Source organism: Miniopterus natalensis, chromosome 19, assembly GCF_054644295.1.
Source record: "Miniopterus natalensis isolate mMinNat1 chromosome 19, mMinNat1.hap1, whole genome shotgun sequence".
Classification (NCBI taxonomy): domain Eukaryota; kingdom Metazoa; phylum Chordata; class Mammalia; order Chiroptera; family Miniopteridae; genus Miniopterus; species Miniopterus natalensis.
Window position 1 is genome coordinate 10,020,026 of NC_142099.1, and position 15,220 is coordinate 10,035,245.

General features: G+C 53.2%; 1 protein-coding gene across 1 annotated transcript in view; it reads left to right on the forward strand.

Annotated features, from left to right (window-relative positions):
- The first annotated feature begins 398 nt into the window (after positions 1–398).
- Positions 399–15,220, forward strand: part of TBX15 (T-box transcription factor 15) — a 92,202-nt gene continuing 77,380 nt past the window's right edge. The window contains exon 1 of the mRNA XM_016223348.2: positions 399–639. Within this exon, the coding sequence (XP_016078834.2) occupies positions 435–639 (205 nt within the window). The 5' untranslated portion in view covers positions 399–434. The remainder of the gene's footprint in view (positions 640–15,220) is intronic.

Sequence of the window (15,220 nt, forward strand, 5' to 3'; positions counted from 1 at the left end):
CAGCTCCTCGGGAAGGGAGGAATTTAGAAAAAAAGTTTCCCAGAAGTTTGGATCAGAGGAAGGACGGGAAGACCGAGAGAGGAAGAGGGAGAGGGAGGAGAAAAGGGGAGAGGGAGGAGAGAGGGAATAAAAAAAAGATGAAGTCCAGTGTACGCAGCCTGTGAGCGCCTGCCCGGGTGGGTGGGAAGCAGGACGCGGGCGCTCATGCTGCGAGCGGGCGGCGCTCCGGGCGCTAGTGCGTAGCCGCAGGGGCAGCTAGGGGCGCCGGTCCTCGCCGGCGGCGAAGGGCGGGGGAGGGCGCAAGGGGAGGGTGCCAAGTGCCCGCGGAGCCGCCGCCTCTCCCGGGCCCGGCCCGGAGGGCGCTCGGAGAGTGAGGGCGCGGGCTGCTCCCTCAGTAGCGGGGGCGAGCGGGGGCCAGGGTGCGGGCGGCTAAGATGAGTGAAAGGAGAAGATCTGCAGTCGCCCTGAGCTCGCGAGCACATGCCTTCTCCGTTGAAGCCTTGATCGGCTCAAATAAAAAACGGAAACTGCGAGACTGGGAGGAGAAGGGGCTGGACCTGTCCATGGAGGCGCTGAGCCCCGCGGGCCCACTCGGAGACGCAGAGGACGCGGCCGCACACGGCCTGGAGCCTCACCCGGGTGAGTGCGCAGGGCCGGACCGCGGGGGGCGGGCGGGCAGCCGGCGGGAGCGTGCGGAGGAGCAAGGCCCGGCCGCCGACGCCCTGCGCGGCTCCAACGCGGCTTTCTTTTCCTTTGCACAAATGCCCTGAGCCTTCCCCAAATTCGCCCGGACCAATTTGGGAGAACTGGCCTAAGCCTCGCGTGTCGTCGCCAACCTCCAGTAAGGAGGCCTCCTCGCTCGCATCCCCGGGAGCGGATCTCAGCGTCCCTGGCGCCCGCAGCTGAGGGGCTTGCGGGGCCCTGGGGTTAGGAGGGGCGCGGGTCGCCAGCAGTGACGGGAGAGGAGCGGGGCTGGGACTCGCTTCTGAGAGCTCGCGAGGACCACCGCGGAAGTCTTGGGCCGACACCCCCTCCTCTGGAAAGGCCCCGTTTATCCCATTTAGCTTTCAACCTCGGCCCTCGCCCTTCCCCCACCAACTTTTCTGGGGTTTAAATTGTTGAATTCCCCCCCCCCCCCCTCTGGCGATGAGGGAGCGTAGTCGTATTTCCACTTCTTTGGCTTTTACGGAAAGAGTATGTTAGATCTCTTACCCTGCGCCCTGGGTCACTCTTGAGGGTCCACATCTCCGTGTATTTGGGGGTAGCGTTTCAATTAATTTGCATCTCGAATCCATATGCACACAACGCGCAAAACACCAGAGGATGTCTATGTCAGAATTTTAACAGAATCCAGGGGGTGGGGTGGGGGGGGGTACAACCTCACGTATTGTATTAAGTGCCAAGATTTCAACTGTGCAAAACAGCCCCTGGGAACAGCTGTTGTCAGAGGAATCTTGCGGCGCGCGCGCACAGGCGCGCGCGCGCGCACACACACACACACACACACACACACACACACCGCTGGCAGCTTGGGTTAGCGGCTTCAGAAACTTTCCAGCCAGGACTTCTAAAACTATTCTGGAGGTGCTCCATTCTGACCAGCTAAGGCTGGGGAGTAAACCTGGGTCAGCGCGCAGGCAAGCAAGGGGGTGGGCGCGGAGGCGGTGGTGGCCTGCATAGGGTTGGGGGGAGGCCTTGGGCCCAGGAACTTGGGGGCTGGAAAACTGGCCGACCCAAGGAGGGACAGCTGTCGCTTACATTTTCTCTTTCGGCAGTGACAGTTCAATTTCCATGCTCGGGAGGCTAATAATAACGCGATTAGCGGGTGACCTGCAGAGACAGAGTTTTATGAATTCTCCGTGTTCTTGTGGCCCGTTATGGTATTTGGGTTTAGTGTTGGGGAATTATTTTTATTAGTCGATGAAAAGAAAATTAAAAGGAGATTTATTTCATCCGCTCAAGTTTTTCCCCTGTATTTGGGTGCGGTGCCTTCCACGCGGACCACTGTGTGGGCAAAGCAGAAAGGAACGCGTGGCTAATGTGTTTCCCACCTCTGGCCAGACCCTACTTCCTCACCATATTTATTTGTTGTCAAAATATCGCTTGGGCCTTCACACAGTTTAGTGCAGGTTCTTTCAGGCCTTATGACAACTGACGATTTCGGGGTGGGGGTGGGTTTATTTTACTTTCTCTATGGTGGAAAAAAAGCAACTTACTTAATATACTAGTGGCATTTAAAATATGCCCGTCCCCGGGTACTTTTCTCTAGGGAGCCGGCCTAGGGTTGCATGTTCAAAAAGGACCAACATTTGGGGACATAATCAGAGACTCAGCTCTAAGTTGTTTTTCTGCGGGTCTTCCCAGCCATTAGCCAGGGGAGAACAGTGAGGGCTGGGGCAAGGAGAGACCAGCCCAGGGGCAGAAGGCGAGGACCTGGCATCCGGAATGCCGTCCCCTCTCTCCAGCTGGATGGGAGTAGGTGGTGAGGACCTAACACCGAACTTTACATAACAGAGTTCAGTGGACGCTTTCTCATTACCCGATCACTTATTTTTAAAAAACAGTATGGACCTTTGGTTTGGAGAAAAGGAAGCGCGTCTGTGGGGCAAAGGTCTGGGTGTAGGAAGCAGCCGGAAATAGCCCTCGCGGGCCTCTGCGGAGCCGGGCTCCCGGCGGGCCTGGCCACGTCGTGGGCTGAGGGCACTCCTGCAGTGGCCAAGGTTTTCGTAGGAGCCGGACGCAGGATGAGAAAAGATCTCTCGGGAAAGGCGCCGTGGCGCCGAGACTCGGCAGCCCCGGGAGCGGAGGCCGAGCTGCGCGCGGGCTCTGACAGCGCGGCGATGGCAGCGGCAGGCAGGCCCAGGGCTTGGGGTCCCTCGTAGATCTTTCTTTCTTTTTGTTTCTAATTCAGCGTCCTAACAAACGCACACAGGGCCACCTTCAAAAGTGTGTGTATGGTGGTGGAGGTGGGAGATGGGGCCCTGGCGGCTCCACTGCGCCCAGGGCCACGTCTCTCCCGCTCTGCGCGTTGGGCCTCAAAATTCCGTTTTACTCTCTTTTCCCAACTGAGGGGGGGGGGGGGGGGGGGTTGGACCTGCGGCGTGGATCTCCCGCCTAGGCCGATGAGAGTCAGGAACAGAAAACAAAAACAAAACAAAACTAAGACAAATACAAAATCGCCACGGGGCGGGGGTAGGATTATGCGCTCGCTCGCGCGCGCACACGGGACGGCCGCTTAGCGCAACGGTATTTGTCATTCCCCGCATCCCCTCTCTTTGACCGGTACCATCGTCTCCTGTCCTCCCTGTCCGCGCGTCAAAACCCGGGAACCTCAGACAACCCACGGCGCAGATTTAATGTTTCGCTTTTATTCAAAGACGTGGCCTTCGCCTTTCCGCAGCCCGTTTTTCTTTCCGCGTCCGGACAGAGCTGGCTTTAGTTGGCGCCGAGCGCCCGCAGCCTGGGGCGCCAACCTGCGGCAGCGGGGGACCAGCCGGGCCCGCGCACTGTAGACACTCACACATCAGAGGACACACAGTATGTATTTCAAAATTTTCCACCGAGCCAGGCGGTCCCGAAAACTCCCTGAGGCCCTCAGGGCCTTGGAGAAGGGCCTGCGAGGTGCCTTCATTATTACATCCTGGCCAGCACTCCGCGTCTTTTGGAGACGCCGCCAGCCCTCGGCTGCTGTGGGCTGGGGAGGGTCTCCAACCCGGTCCTAGAGGAGCGTGGCCCTTGGGCCTGCCCCAGCGGGCCACAGAGGACACTTTCTCCGGAACAGCTGCTCGGGCTGCGGCGGCCTTGGAAGTGTATTTCAGGCACGTGGCGGCGCCAACGGCGCTCGTACGGCAACCCCGGCTCCACCCGGCTCTCAGGCTCCACTTTGGGCCTTTCCCGCCCAAATCCACAGCCGAGCGCGGCCGAGGCCCGGTCTCCCGCGGAGCGAAATAATTTAAACCTTCTGCGGGACCGTTTCCCCCTACAGAGCCCGCAGGCTTGAGTTTTGCAGCCGCGGCGCTCTGGCGGCCTAAGGGGGTGGTGGCGAAACACGCGGGTGGGCACACAGAGCGGCACACGCAGGGGCACGCGGGGAGGTCGGCAGTCCGCGGACACTCGCGCACTCGGCAGGCGCTCGCCCTCGCTTTCTCCCTCGCACGGGTCTACGCAACCCCTAGGGAACCGAGACGAGAAAAGCGGTCAGTCGCAGCGCCTCAGAGCGCGTCCTTCCCTCGAGTTTCCGACTGGCCCCTAGAATTAAAACGCCGGTTTGTGGCTGGTTTGCTCAGAGTACAGCTCCAAGATTTTAATCCCGACACCACCCCTCTACCCATCCCCAACCCCCATTGGGAAAACACAAGGTCAAAATGGAGGAAGTGACTCTTTACTGACGTTTAAGGAGAGAAATCGATCAGCGATAAGTTTGAAGCCAGTGGGGAGAACGCGCTTACGCGGGGCGAGCGCCAGCCAGGGCGCAGGCCCGCGGGGCCGCAGTGCGAGGGTGCGCAGCGCACGCGGTGCGAGGCTCGAGGGCCGCCTGGGTAGAGTCCTGCGCGGGGAGCTCTGGTCCCGGCGGTGCGCGCGCCCCTGCGCCCGTGCAGGCCTCAGAGGTGCCCGAGGCTCCCGCCTGCTAGGTCCAAACGGCTTTCCCCGGTGGTTGGCCCTTCGGTAAGTGACCTTGCGCGAAGGGGAATGGGGGGTAGGCAAGATCTGAGGAGGTTGCTTCGCTCGGGATGACTGCCAAACAATGTTCTCGCGCGCAGGTGGGACAGTGGCTAAATCAGACGCCCCCTGGCTGTGCAGGGCCTGGAGGGCACACCGCGAGGGCCTGCGGGCGTGGGGAGGGTTATGGCGATTTTCTGCGGGACACTGCGGCCCTAGCGCGGTGGCCCAATGGACGCTACTAGGTAGAGGGAGATAATTCTAAGGTCCTCCATCCCGCAAACTGCGTGAGGCCAGTGGGGGGGACAGGGAAATGGGGGAGAATCCTGGTGCCCCCGAGTTTGGACTGCAATGGAAAGACGGTGGAGTGTGCTGCAGTTTGCACCTCCTTAGGTCCCCCCACTTTCCCCCAGGGGTGTTCAGAAACCCGTGTGATGGGTGGGGAAGGTGTGGGGGAACAGGCTCTCCCTTCTCGACTATGTAGTGCGGGACAGCCCCTCGCTGCACTCCAGCACCCACCCCTGCCCCTCGGAGACCCGTCCCAAGAGCGCGAGCCTCGCGGGCGACCGACGCTGCCCTAGACGGATCGGCCCGCAGGCTGGGGGCGCGGCGGCTCTGAATTCGCGACTTCCACGGCCCACCCAACGCTCTTTCTCATTAAACACATTTTTTCTGGGTTCAGAGCTGGCCACTTTGGGTTTCCTGATTTTATAGGTAAAACTCCCAGAAAGAAAAGTTCAGAAGGTGACACTCAGGCAGGGGGAAGGCGGAATTCAGTTTCTTACAGCGGAGCTTGGACTGAAATTATGCTCACACGGACCTGCTCCCCCCATACCAATGACTTTAAATTGTGCCATAAACATCTTTTAATTTTTAAAGAAAATTGGTTTAAAATCTCTTCAGTTAACGCACCAGGTAGGTGAGGAGCGGCAAGAATTAGGTATGAGGTGCCTCACCCAGGAGCAGAAACTAAAATGATGGGGATTGGCCGTTCCTGTCCCCCTACTGATCTGTGTAATTTCCTTGGCGCGTTGTGGACTCGAGTTTCATGGAAGCAAGTCCCTCATCATTAATCCTTCATATTAGGCCACAAGGAGAGAGGGACAAGTACATTTTGGCTCCGGAGACCGAAACATTTTGTTCCTCCTAGCCTCTCCAAGGGCATTGCTAGCAGTATTGAGTGAAATATTCCAGGTCTGTCCCAATGTTCTGTTGCCAAAAACATAATATTAAGAAGATGAGAACTTTTTTATTTGAAAAAAAAATTTTTTTGAGATTCTGATTATGGACCTTGATAAAAATTTATTTCTCGCACTAGGGAGGAAAATGATTGCAGTCCTTAAGTTCCTCATCTAGGTGACTGTGGGTTTATTTTGTTTCTTTTATTATTATTATTTTTAAAGCCTGGCTGAACTGTGCACATTTCACAGGGATAACTAGCGGACTGGCATTTCACTTTCTGGAAATAGAGAAATCCACCCAGTGATTATTCTGGGGTGTAGCTGGTTATTGCTTTCTTACTCCCAAAAGACAAAGCCCTTCAGCGGGAGAGGATATTTAAATGGTTTTCTAGTTTTGACTTTGGGGGATCCTTTTCCACAGGGAAAAAGTAGGGAACTGGTGGAATGTGGAATCTTCCCCCCTTTTCTGTCCCCCCCTCCATGTGGTTTATTTTTGCTTTGCCTTTTCTGGTTTCTAGTGAGCTTTGAATTTTATATGTGCATGACTTGAGATACTCAAGGGTCTGCACTGGGAACAGCAATTAGCAAATTTATAAATTAGGGTCTGTTTACACTTCTTTGGGGCAGGATAATCATTAGTTAATTTAAGGGAGGCCCTCGCTCTAAGTGTCAGGGTGGAAAATGAGGCTCACTAGAGAGGACCGGAGGTGAGACGGGAAGAGGTGGGGAATTCAGGCGACTGGTGACGACAAATCAGCATTTATTCAGTGCCATTAATGGCTTCACTCTGAGGCAGGACATTTTGCTGACTACAGACTGATGACGGAGCTTTTGATACCAGGAGTGAAAATAGGCCTTGCAATCACACAGAAGAATATAAAATGCATTAAAGAGTACATATGCACAGACGTAGGTGTTTATACACAAATTTATGTGGGAACACTGCGTTCTGGCTGGGACATAGATAAATATTTCGGAGGAAAGAAGCTGCCCTGTGTGTGTAGCCAGTTTAACACATGGGGAACACATAAAATTCGGAGGCCAAAAATTTTGTCAGTGCTAGATAGCCTTTGACAGTTCAAGAGAACCCCAAATTTGAAAACTGCAGTTATTGGGAGAAAACGAACCGGTTACAGATGCCATTTGAAAGAACAGGGAGAGCGGGAGTTTTCCCACCTCCACTTGGCATTGAATTTTGTGAAGAATGCCAGCTTCACCTCGGATGGGTAGGGTTCGGCCTTCTGCTCTGCAGAGTAATTAACGTCAGGTTTTCCCGTGTTCGTGGACTCACCGCGAGGAACCTGGGCAATAATAACAATGGTTGATAGAAGTAACGAGAAAAACGTCGTGATCTGGGGAAAATAATTTTACAACACAGGCGGCATAGGGGAAAATACAGCTGCTGAGGCTCCAATGGGCCGTTTCCAAATCGTCACACACTTTAGGGGATTAAAAAAGCAACCCCCGAATTCTGGGTCGCACACGGAAGAGCCCGATGGAGTCGCCTTTTAAAAACCAAAATACGTTCGCGTCGCCCAGGAAGGGGTCGCTAGAGGTCGTCGCCGCGCCCGGCCCGCCCGGCGTCTCGGCGCCCGGCTCTCCACGGGGCGGGTGCAAGGCCCTCCTGCGAACCCCGCCGCCTCCTCCCGGCCCCGCGGCCCGGAGCGTGCGGGCAAAGCCCCGAGCGGGGCTCCGAAGCACGGACCCCCTTTTCCTCGCCGTCCCCTCCCCCCACCTCGACGTCCTGTGCCCTTCCCCCAGCCTCCTACGCACACGTAGAAAACGCCCATTTTTTTCCATTCTCTGAAAAATTTCTGTGCCGTTTCACGGAGGAAGGAATCGGGGTAACACCTCGTCTTGCGAAGCTGTCCTGGGGACAGCGGGCAGCTCAGGGGCGCTTCCCAAGTCAGCACGACTGTCTGCCCGCGCCCGGGTCTGGCGGCGGGAGTGGCGGCCGGGCCTCCGTGCGCGCGGCCCCGCGCTCAGGCCCGGCGTTCAGAGGCCGCGGCGTTCAGTGCCCCGCGCTCAGGCCCGGCGTTCAGTGCCCCGCGCTCAGGCCCGGCGTTCAGTGTCCCGCGCTCAGGCCCGGCGTTCAGAGGCCGCGGCGTTCAGTGCCCCGCGCTCAGGCCCGGCGTTCAGAGGCCGCGGCGTTCAGTGCCCCGCGCTCAGGCCCGGCGTTCAGAGGCCGCGGCGTTCAGTGCCCCGCGCTCAGGCCCGGCGTTCAGAGGCAGCGGCGTTCAGTGCCCCGCGCTCAGGCCCGGCGTTCAGAGGCAGCGGCGTTCAGTGCCCCGCGCTCAGGCCCGGCGTTCAGAGGCCGCGGCGTTCAGTGCCCCGCGCTCAGGCCCCGCGCTCAGGCCCGGCATTCAGAGGCCCCGGCGTTCAGTGCCCGGTGCTCAGGCCCCCGCGCTCAGGCCCGGCGTTCAGTGCCCGCGCTCAGTGCCCCGCGCTCAGGCCCAGCGCTCAGTGCCCCGCGCTCAGTGCCCCGCGCTCAGTGCCCCGCGCTCAGGCCCGGCGTTCAGTGCCCGCGCTCAGTGCCCCGCGCTCAAGCCCAGCGCTCAGTGCCCCGCGCTCAGTGCCCCGCGCTCAGGCCGCAGCGCTGCAGCCTGGTCTCCGCGGGTCTGCACGGCTGCGGGGCCTTGAAACCAGGGCCCTATCCTCAGGGATGGTGGGTGCCCTCTCGGCTCTGGAGAAATGCGGGGACTCTAGAGTGATCCGGACGGCCTTGGTGAAAGACACCGCCCCCCACCCCCAAAGAAAAAGATCCGGGGGAAAAAGTCCCCAAACCAACCAACACCGAGCGGAACCCACGGGTCTCACACCTCGCGCCCGAGGGGAGGTTGAGCTTTTGCTTTCATCAGGCTGAACAAATTTTCGAGGAATCAGACTGACTTCAAACATTAGCAATTAGGAACCCAGCATCCCCGGCCTGAAGAACTTTTAATCCCTAACCGTTTCCAAATGGGTAATTCTGGGGTCAGTAAATATCGTAGCCGCCCGTCAAAAAGGCGAGTCCTGCGTCGGCTCCAGGCGCAGAGGATGCCCGGGTGCGCGGGCTCGGGAAAGGCGGAGGTGCCCCCGCCCAGAGACCCGCACTGCCCGCCGAGACAAAGGGACAGCCAGCCACGGTCCTCCACGCTCTCCTGGAGATTAAAAACAATGAAGTAATTCCTTTCTTTAAAAGAAAGAAAGAAAAAAGAAACCACTCAACTTGGCAAAGTAGACTGAGAAATGACCAAGTCCTGGAAGAAGCGGGCGGGCGGGACTGGCGTCCCTTCCCGAGCTGAGCGTTAGCAGGGAGGAGCCCTGCCTCCAGGCGCCCTCGCTTCAAAGCGTCAATCACACCAGAATTGTAACCTAGGGGTTAGGTGACTTGGGTGGCTCTAAAAATTAATAATTGGTTTTCACAGTGGGGTGGGTCAGGCATTTGTGCCAATAAGTCACTAAACACAGCAATGCTCTCCCTGGGTTTGACAAAGCTTCCTTAGCTCAGAAGCCTAATAATTTGATTTCTTTATTTTTTTTGCGGCAAAACTGTGGAAGGGTTATATATAGGGGCTATAAATCTACGCACAATTTAGGGGGGAAAAAGTTTAGTTAGAAAATGAATCGTATAAGCAAGCCTGCAGAGGAATACTGAATTGTAAAGCATTTCAGAAACGGTAATTGCTCTTGTGCACGTGTCTATGAGTCTTCACTATACTACAAAGCTTCCAACACAGGCCCTCCTCTTCTAAGTTATATCTACCTATCATGGTAGGAAGAGGGCTGGCTTGCTTAAATTAGACTTAGTTTCTAGTGCTAGCTTTGTCGTTGATCCTGGAACCAGGGATGTTTGTTTTAAAGGCAGACGTATAAATGTTGAAAAAAACGTTTTAAAGTTGTTTCATAGCCACTGATGGGGCCTCAGCTCCTGGTTTGTGAAATGAGGGAGACAGGCTCAAGTGACACCTGAGGCCCCTTTTGCTATAAGAATCTGTGATCCTATTAACTTTTTAAAAATTATAATTTTCTCCCAATGCGCCTTGGCCATCACTGGGCTCGGCCTTTACTTTGCTGCAACGAGGAAAGCTTTGCTGCAGTTGTAGAAAGTAACAGTACAGCCACACAAAGCCACAAAAAAAAAAAAAGATTTTTACAGCTAGAATTAAGAGCTTTCATAAAGCTCTTGAAAAGTTTTTAGATTAATATCACATGTTCAGGAGTCCTGGGTCGGTGACTTTGAGTCCTTTGTGTTTGATGTAACCTGTTGTTGCTTGTGTGGACGCCCAGGACCCTCTTGCCAAAAGAATTCTACGGCATTCGTGAATTTAAAGGAAATGTAAGTTGTTTTATGCTTTGAACATTTTTGTGCCATTCCCACAAATAGCTGGAAAAACTGTGGATTTGAAAAATGAAGACTGAGAAAAGCAACTTTTTCATCACTGGTAAATTGAATTGGTGGAATCCCACCCCCCCCTACAAAAAAAATCAGTTGCCCCTCATTACTGTTTGAGCCTAATGGAAAGCCCTAGTAACTATTTTCCATGTCTAGTCTGCTAAGCCGAGATCTCGATCTGGCAGAGAGTGAGAATGCTAAAAGGATGACTTAGTAACAGGCAAAACGCTTGTCAACAAGATAGATCAGAAGACAGCTTAGCATTCAAGACCTCTATTCATAGCTGCTGAACTTGAAGGCAGGGTCAGGCAAAAAAACTGGGCCCGGCACTCACCTAGGAGGGTTTCTCATGTATTTTTTATTTTGGGGGACTTTATTTCCTTATAGCTGGGCTTCAAACCACAGTGACACCTCCCTACCCTCCGCGGGTGCCCCCATTCTCTGCAGCCCCCGCCCCTGTGCAGACGGCAGTCATCGTGGAGCTTGTGGATTGACTGGTCTTCCACTCTCACTGCTGCTGCCCTATCAACTGCTGTGGGGCAGGGGCCTTGTCTTTATTGCTTTCATGTCTCCAGAGCCTAGCACAAGTGGCTGGTTCAGAGCAAACACTTAGTAAATAATAAAAATATACTGATAAAACAACAAAACCAATGACAAGTAGTAACATATTGAACACTATGTGCCAGCCACTGTGCTCTTATATATATACATATGTGTATATGTTTATATATATTCCAAATATGTAACTATGTATTTAATATATATCCTCAAATAATAATATATAACAATTATATATTTCAAATAATACTGTATAGTTCTACACATTGGTATATATATTATATATAATTACTTATGTATAATACATAAAATTCCAAAGCACTCTAATGAGATAGATACTCTTATCTTTTTATCGTTTCTGTTTGGTGGGATGAATGAATGAGTGATACAGGATAGTGGTTAAAGGCTCAGGTTCTTGGGGTTAGCCTGCTTGTGTCTGAGACCGGGTTCCAACACATGCTAGTTGTATGACCTTGGGCAAGTTACTAAATCTCTCCCAAGCCCAGTTTCTGCATCTGTGGAATTGCACTAATAAATGTATTCATCAAAAAATGGTCGAGAGGATTAAGTGAGATAACATCCGGAAAGGAACAAAGGATTTAGCCCTTGCCTGTAATTCCTGTCTAATTGAATTGACTGACCTGGAGAAGGAGCTGCAGATTGTCACATCTAGCTCCAGCGCTCGCTCCCCCGTCTTTCGCTTTAAAGGGGATGTCAGACGGGGAGTGGAGTCACCCCTGTATAGCCTACGGTTAGACACAGAATGCAGAATCTGAGCGCATGTGCTAATGAGGTGAAATAGAACTGAGGCAAAAAGCCAGCACCGGAGGGAGCACCTGAGGGAGGGGACAAGGCTTCCACAGGTGGGGGATCAGCCTCTGGCATAAGGTAGGAAGAGCTAGTGGGCAGAGGGTGGCGCTGCGCAGCCCCAGCTTTACCAGCTCCCATGCGTGGCTTTGGCAGAAGACAGAAGGGTCTTTCTGAATGCAGGGAAGTAAAATAACACACGCATGTTCCTCTGCGGTTAGTTTCTGATGTTTTTACCTGAAGCTCAGGTCAGGTTTAGGAAATAAGGAAGATTCATTTGCATAAGGCCTTTGTTTGTAAGGACCCCTGGATTCTGCGTAAGATGAGCCGGTTGAATCAATTAGTTGGGGCTGCAGTAAAGAATATGTAGGTGTTGCCTGGTTGAGTGTTTTTTTCAGTAAAGGACTAAGTGAAAGGAAAGCCTCTAACTAAGCTGACCATGTGGGAAGAAGAGAAAGGGGGGAGTCTTTTATCGGGAAACAGCAGAAGCCCCAGCCGTTGCATTAGAACTCACATCTGGCTGCACAGTTTTGCACAATTTTCTTCCAGAAGACAGAAGCTTGGATTTGATCATTTACTATTATTATTTTTTTTAAAAAACTAGTTACACCCCAGATTTTGTCTAAATTGATTCCTGGCTGTGGAGGGCAAAGGTGCATTCCCAGGGAGAGGAGCAGAGGATAGGTCCCTGTCAAGGCCTCCCCTCTTCAGGGAGCCCAGGGCACGTCGTAGTCAGCAGTGTTCAGCCCTTACCTGACCGTGCAGAGGCGTGATCTGCTCTGCCTTGGTTGGAATGCAGGACTCAGAGTTCAAAACAGCCTCTCTGTCCCCCATTTTACCTTCAGGACAGATATTTCTAACCCCCCGGTATCATCTTATCTCTAAGTGCCCACAATGCAAACCAAAATAAGAACTTTCCTGGGTTGAGGGTACACCTTGTACCAGGCACTATTCTCTCACTGTATCCCCCCAATAGTCCTCAAAACAAGGTCATTGTTTCTCCATTTTACAGATGAGCAAACTGAGGCTCAAATAGATTAAATAACTTGCACACACACAGCTCCAGTCCACTTGAAGTGGCCAGAATTTAAGCCCAGCTCCCTGTGGCTCCAGAGTCAATGGCCTTAACCACTAGACTACATTGGCTCCCCCGCAGATGGCTCTTCAGTGCTCTGGGGAGAGCTTTGAACTTTTGCAGATGGAAATGTATGCTTGCTGTGTGATTCTGCCCTCCCAAACACAGTATAAATTCATAAATGCAAGAGAGCTGGTAACAGTCTCTCCCTTTCCTGTTGTTATTAGTCCCTCCATTCCTCAGGTGCCTTCTCCCTGCCAGCTAGTAGAAGCCGGTGTGTGACAGCGATGGTGCAGGGTTGAGTTTCTAAGCCACGGCTTTGCAACGGCGCATGCACAGCCTTCCCAGCGCGACTTGCTTTCCTCCAACTTTAAATGCACAGAAATCTCAGTGTCTGAAATGCGGTGGCTACACACCGAATTCGATCTAAACCCTCCACATCCTAAATCCCCCCTATGCAGTGAAATGCAGCAAGCTCTGTTTTACCCATCGCCTTCTCCATTCACAACGTGGGACGGAAAGAATCTGATTGGTAATTGATTCAAAATGGAACAGCTTAGAAATGTATCAGTTGCAGTGACGAGCAATTCGTGCATTTCTAAGTACTGTTGATTTTTTTTTTTTCCTCTCAAACTCAGCAATCACAGCTGAAATCCCTTTGCCATGGATTGAATTTACAAAGGAAGAGATTCTGATTTCCACAGTGGCTTCTTTTTAATGCCCGAGGATTAGGAAACCGCCTTGAGGACCCACAGCGAGTACACCCGCTCTCAGAGCTGTGGCTTTCGTTAACCTCTGAGTGACTGCTCTGATTCATTTATTGTGTAACAGCTCTATTTAGAGTGGCCTTGTTTGGTATGGATGAGATCAGTTATTTGCAGGAATCTCTCATCCTGTCAACCATGTACACCCTGCGCTCCTTTGCTCTGCTGGCACGGTGTGAGAGGATGTGATCCCAAGCAGTTAGTTTTAGGGAACTTAACATTGGTTTTCGGGGGTTCTTGGCCCACCTGTTCTCTCTCTCTCTCCATCACTTTTCCTCCCACTCCCACTAACCATTTTCTCTTAGGAAGTCTGGTGTCTCCAACAGGGATTTGGGAAAAAGCTACACCCCCTGCTTTGGGTGGGCGGACTTCAGCATTAATGTGTTTCTTGGCTGTGGGACTGCACGGTCTATCGCATTCCTGTCTGTTGTGCCCAGCGATAGAAGAGTGGCCTTTAGAATCAAAGAGAGAAAGACGTAAGGCCCATGTCTGTTTTAAATCTTTGCTTCCTCCCATTGCCCACCCCACTCTGCGCGGGCAACGATTGATGGGATTTGATAAGCTCGTATAGCAACAGAAGCATATGAATCTCCGGGTCCATTTCCTTTCCCAAAGAACCCAGGTGGAGCCAAACTCTTGAAATATAGAGTGTGGCAGAGGATGAGGTGAACGCTGCAATCTTGGGTGATTTACTGGATCTTACCCAGGAGATCTGTCCTATTGGAAATGTAGATCCTGCAGGATAGTAAGCCAGCCAGGCCCAGGCCATTCGTTTTCCCTCCAGTGTTCGGAGCACTAGTTGCATGACCAGCAGCAATCCTGGGAAGGCTGGGTCTCACCTGGGTGGTGCCATGGCGCATTACCCAGAGATGTGAGATGTGTCTGTGACATTCTGACTGGCCGGTAGGGACCGCAGGAGGTGCTTCCTACAGACACAGGACTGAGGTAGGGGTGAGTAAATGGTAAACTGAGCCCAGGAGAGAGAGAGAGAAAGACGGAGAGGAGGGGGGCTGGGGCAGAGGCCCGAGGCGTGCTGCGAAGGGCTGGGCGTAACGGTTCCCCAGCCTGCGTGGGCGAATTGGTTCCGGATGTTAACATTTTTTTGCTTGGGGCTTGACTACATTCTCCTTTTCCTTTGCCTGTTTTCCTGCCCAAATTGTTAGGCCTCCGCAGCTGTGTGGCTCATTGCTGGCGAATGTTGAGAATGACAGATCTGGCTCTTTCGCCGGGGCAGTTTGGGGCATGTGTTGAGGTAGACTTTTGAGAGGTTTTCACCCACCAGCTTGCCTGAACTTTGAGGCCTTTTCTGTCCGTCTTGTTGGTTGAGTACCGACTCTCTGCATCAGATGGCCTCTGTGAGGGAATGAGTGTGACTCGTTATAGAAAGCAGATGGCCCTTCGTATCCCAGAAGCAGAAGAAACTGGCTGGTGTAAGCCAACACATAGCATGGGGTCCGGGTCAGGGATACCTGACCCAAGCACGGAGTTCTGGCTGTGACCTTGGGCAAGTGACTTCACTCTGTGCCTCAGTCATGTACAGGTAAAAATGAGGGTAATGATATCTGCTGCAGGGCTGCTGTGGGAATTAAGTGCAAATTGCTTGGCATGGTGCCAGGCACATAGAAAGTGCTCAGTATTATCACCTGTCTACCTTGCCCATAATTATACTTTTGGAAAAGTGAGAAAACTCAGAAACTCTTTAGTGTTCTTATGAGAAACCATTTGATGAGTGTCAGACACAGGGTGGCCCCAAACTACCCTTCTTAGCTTATCTCCGCTCATGCCCTATTCAGAGCACATC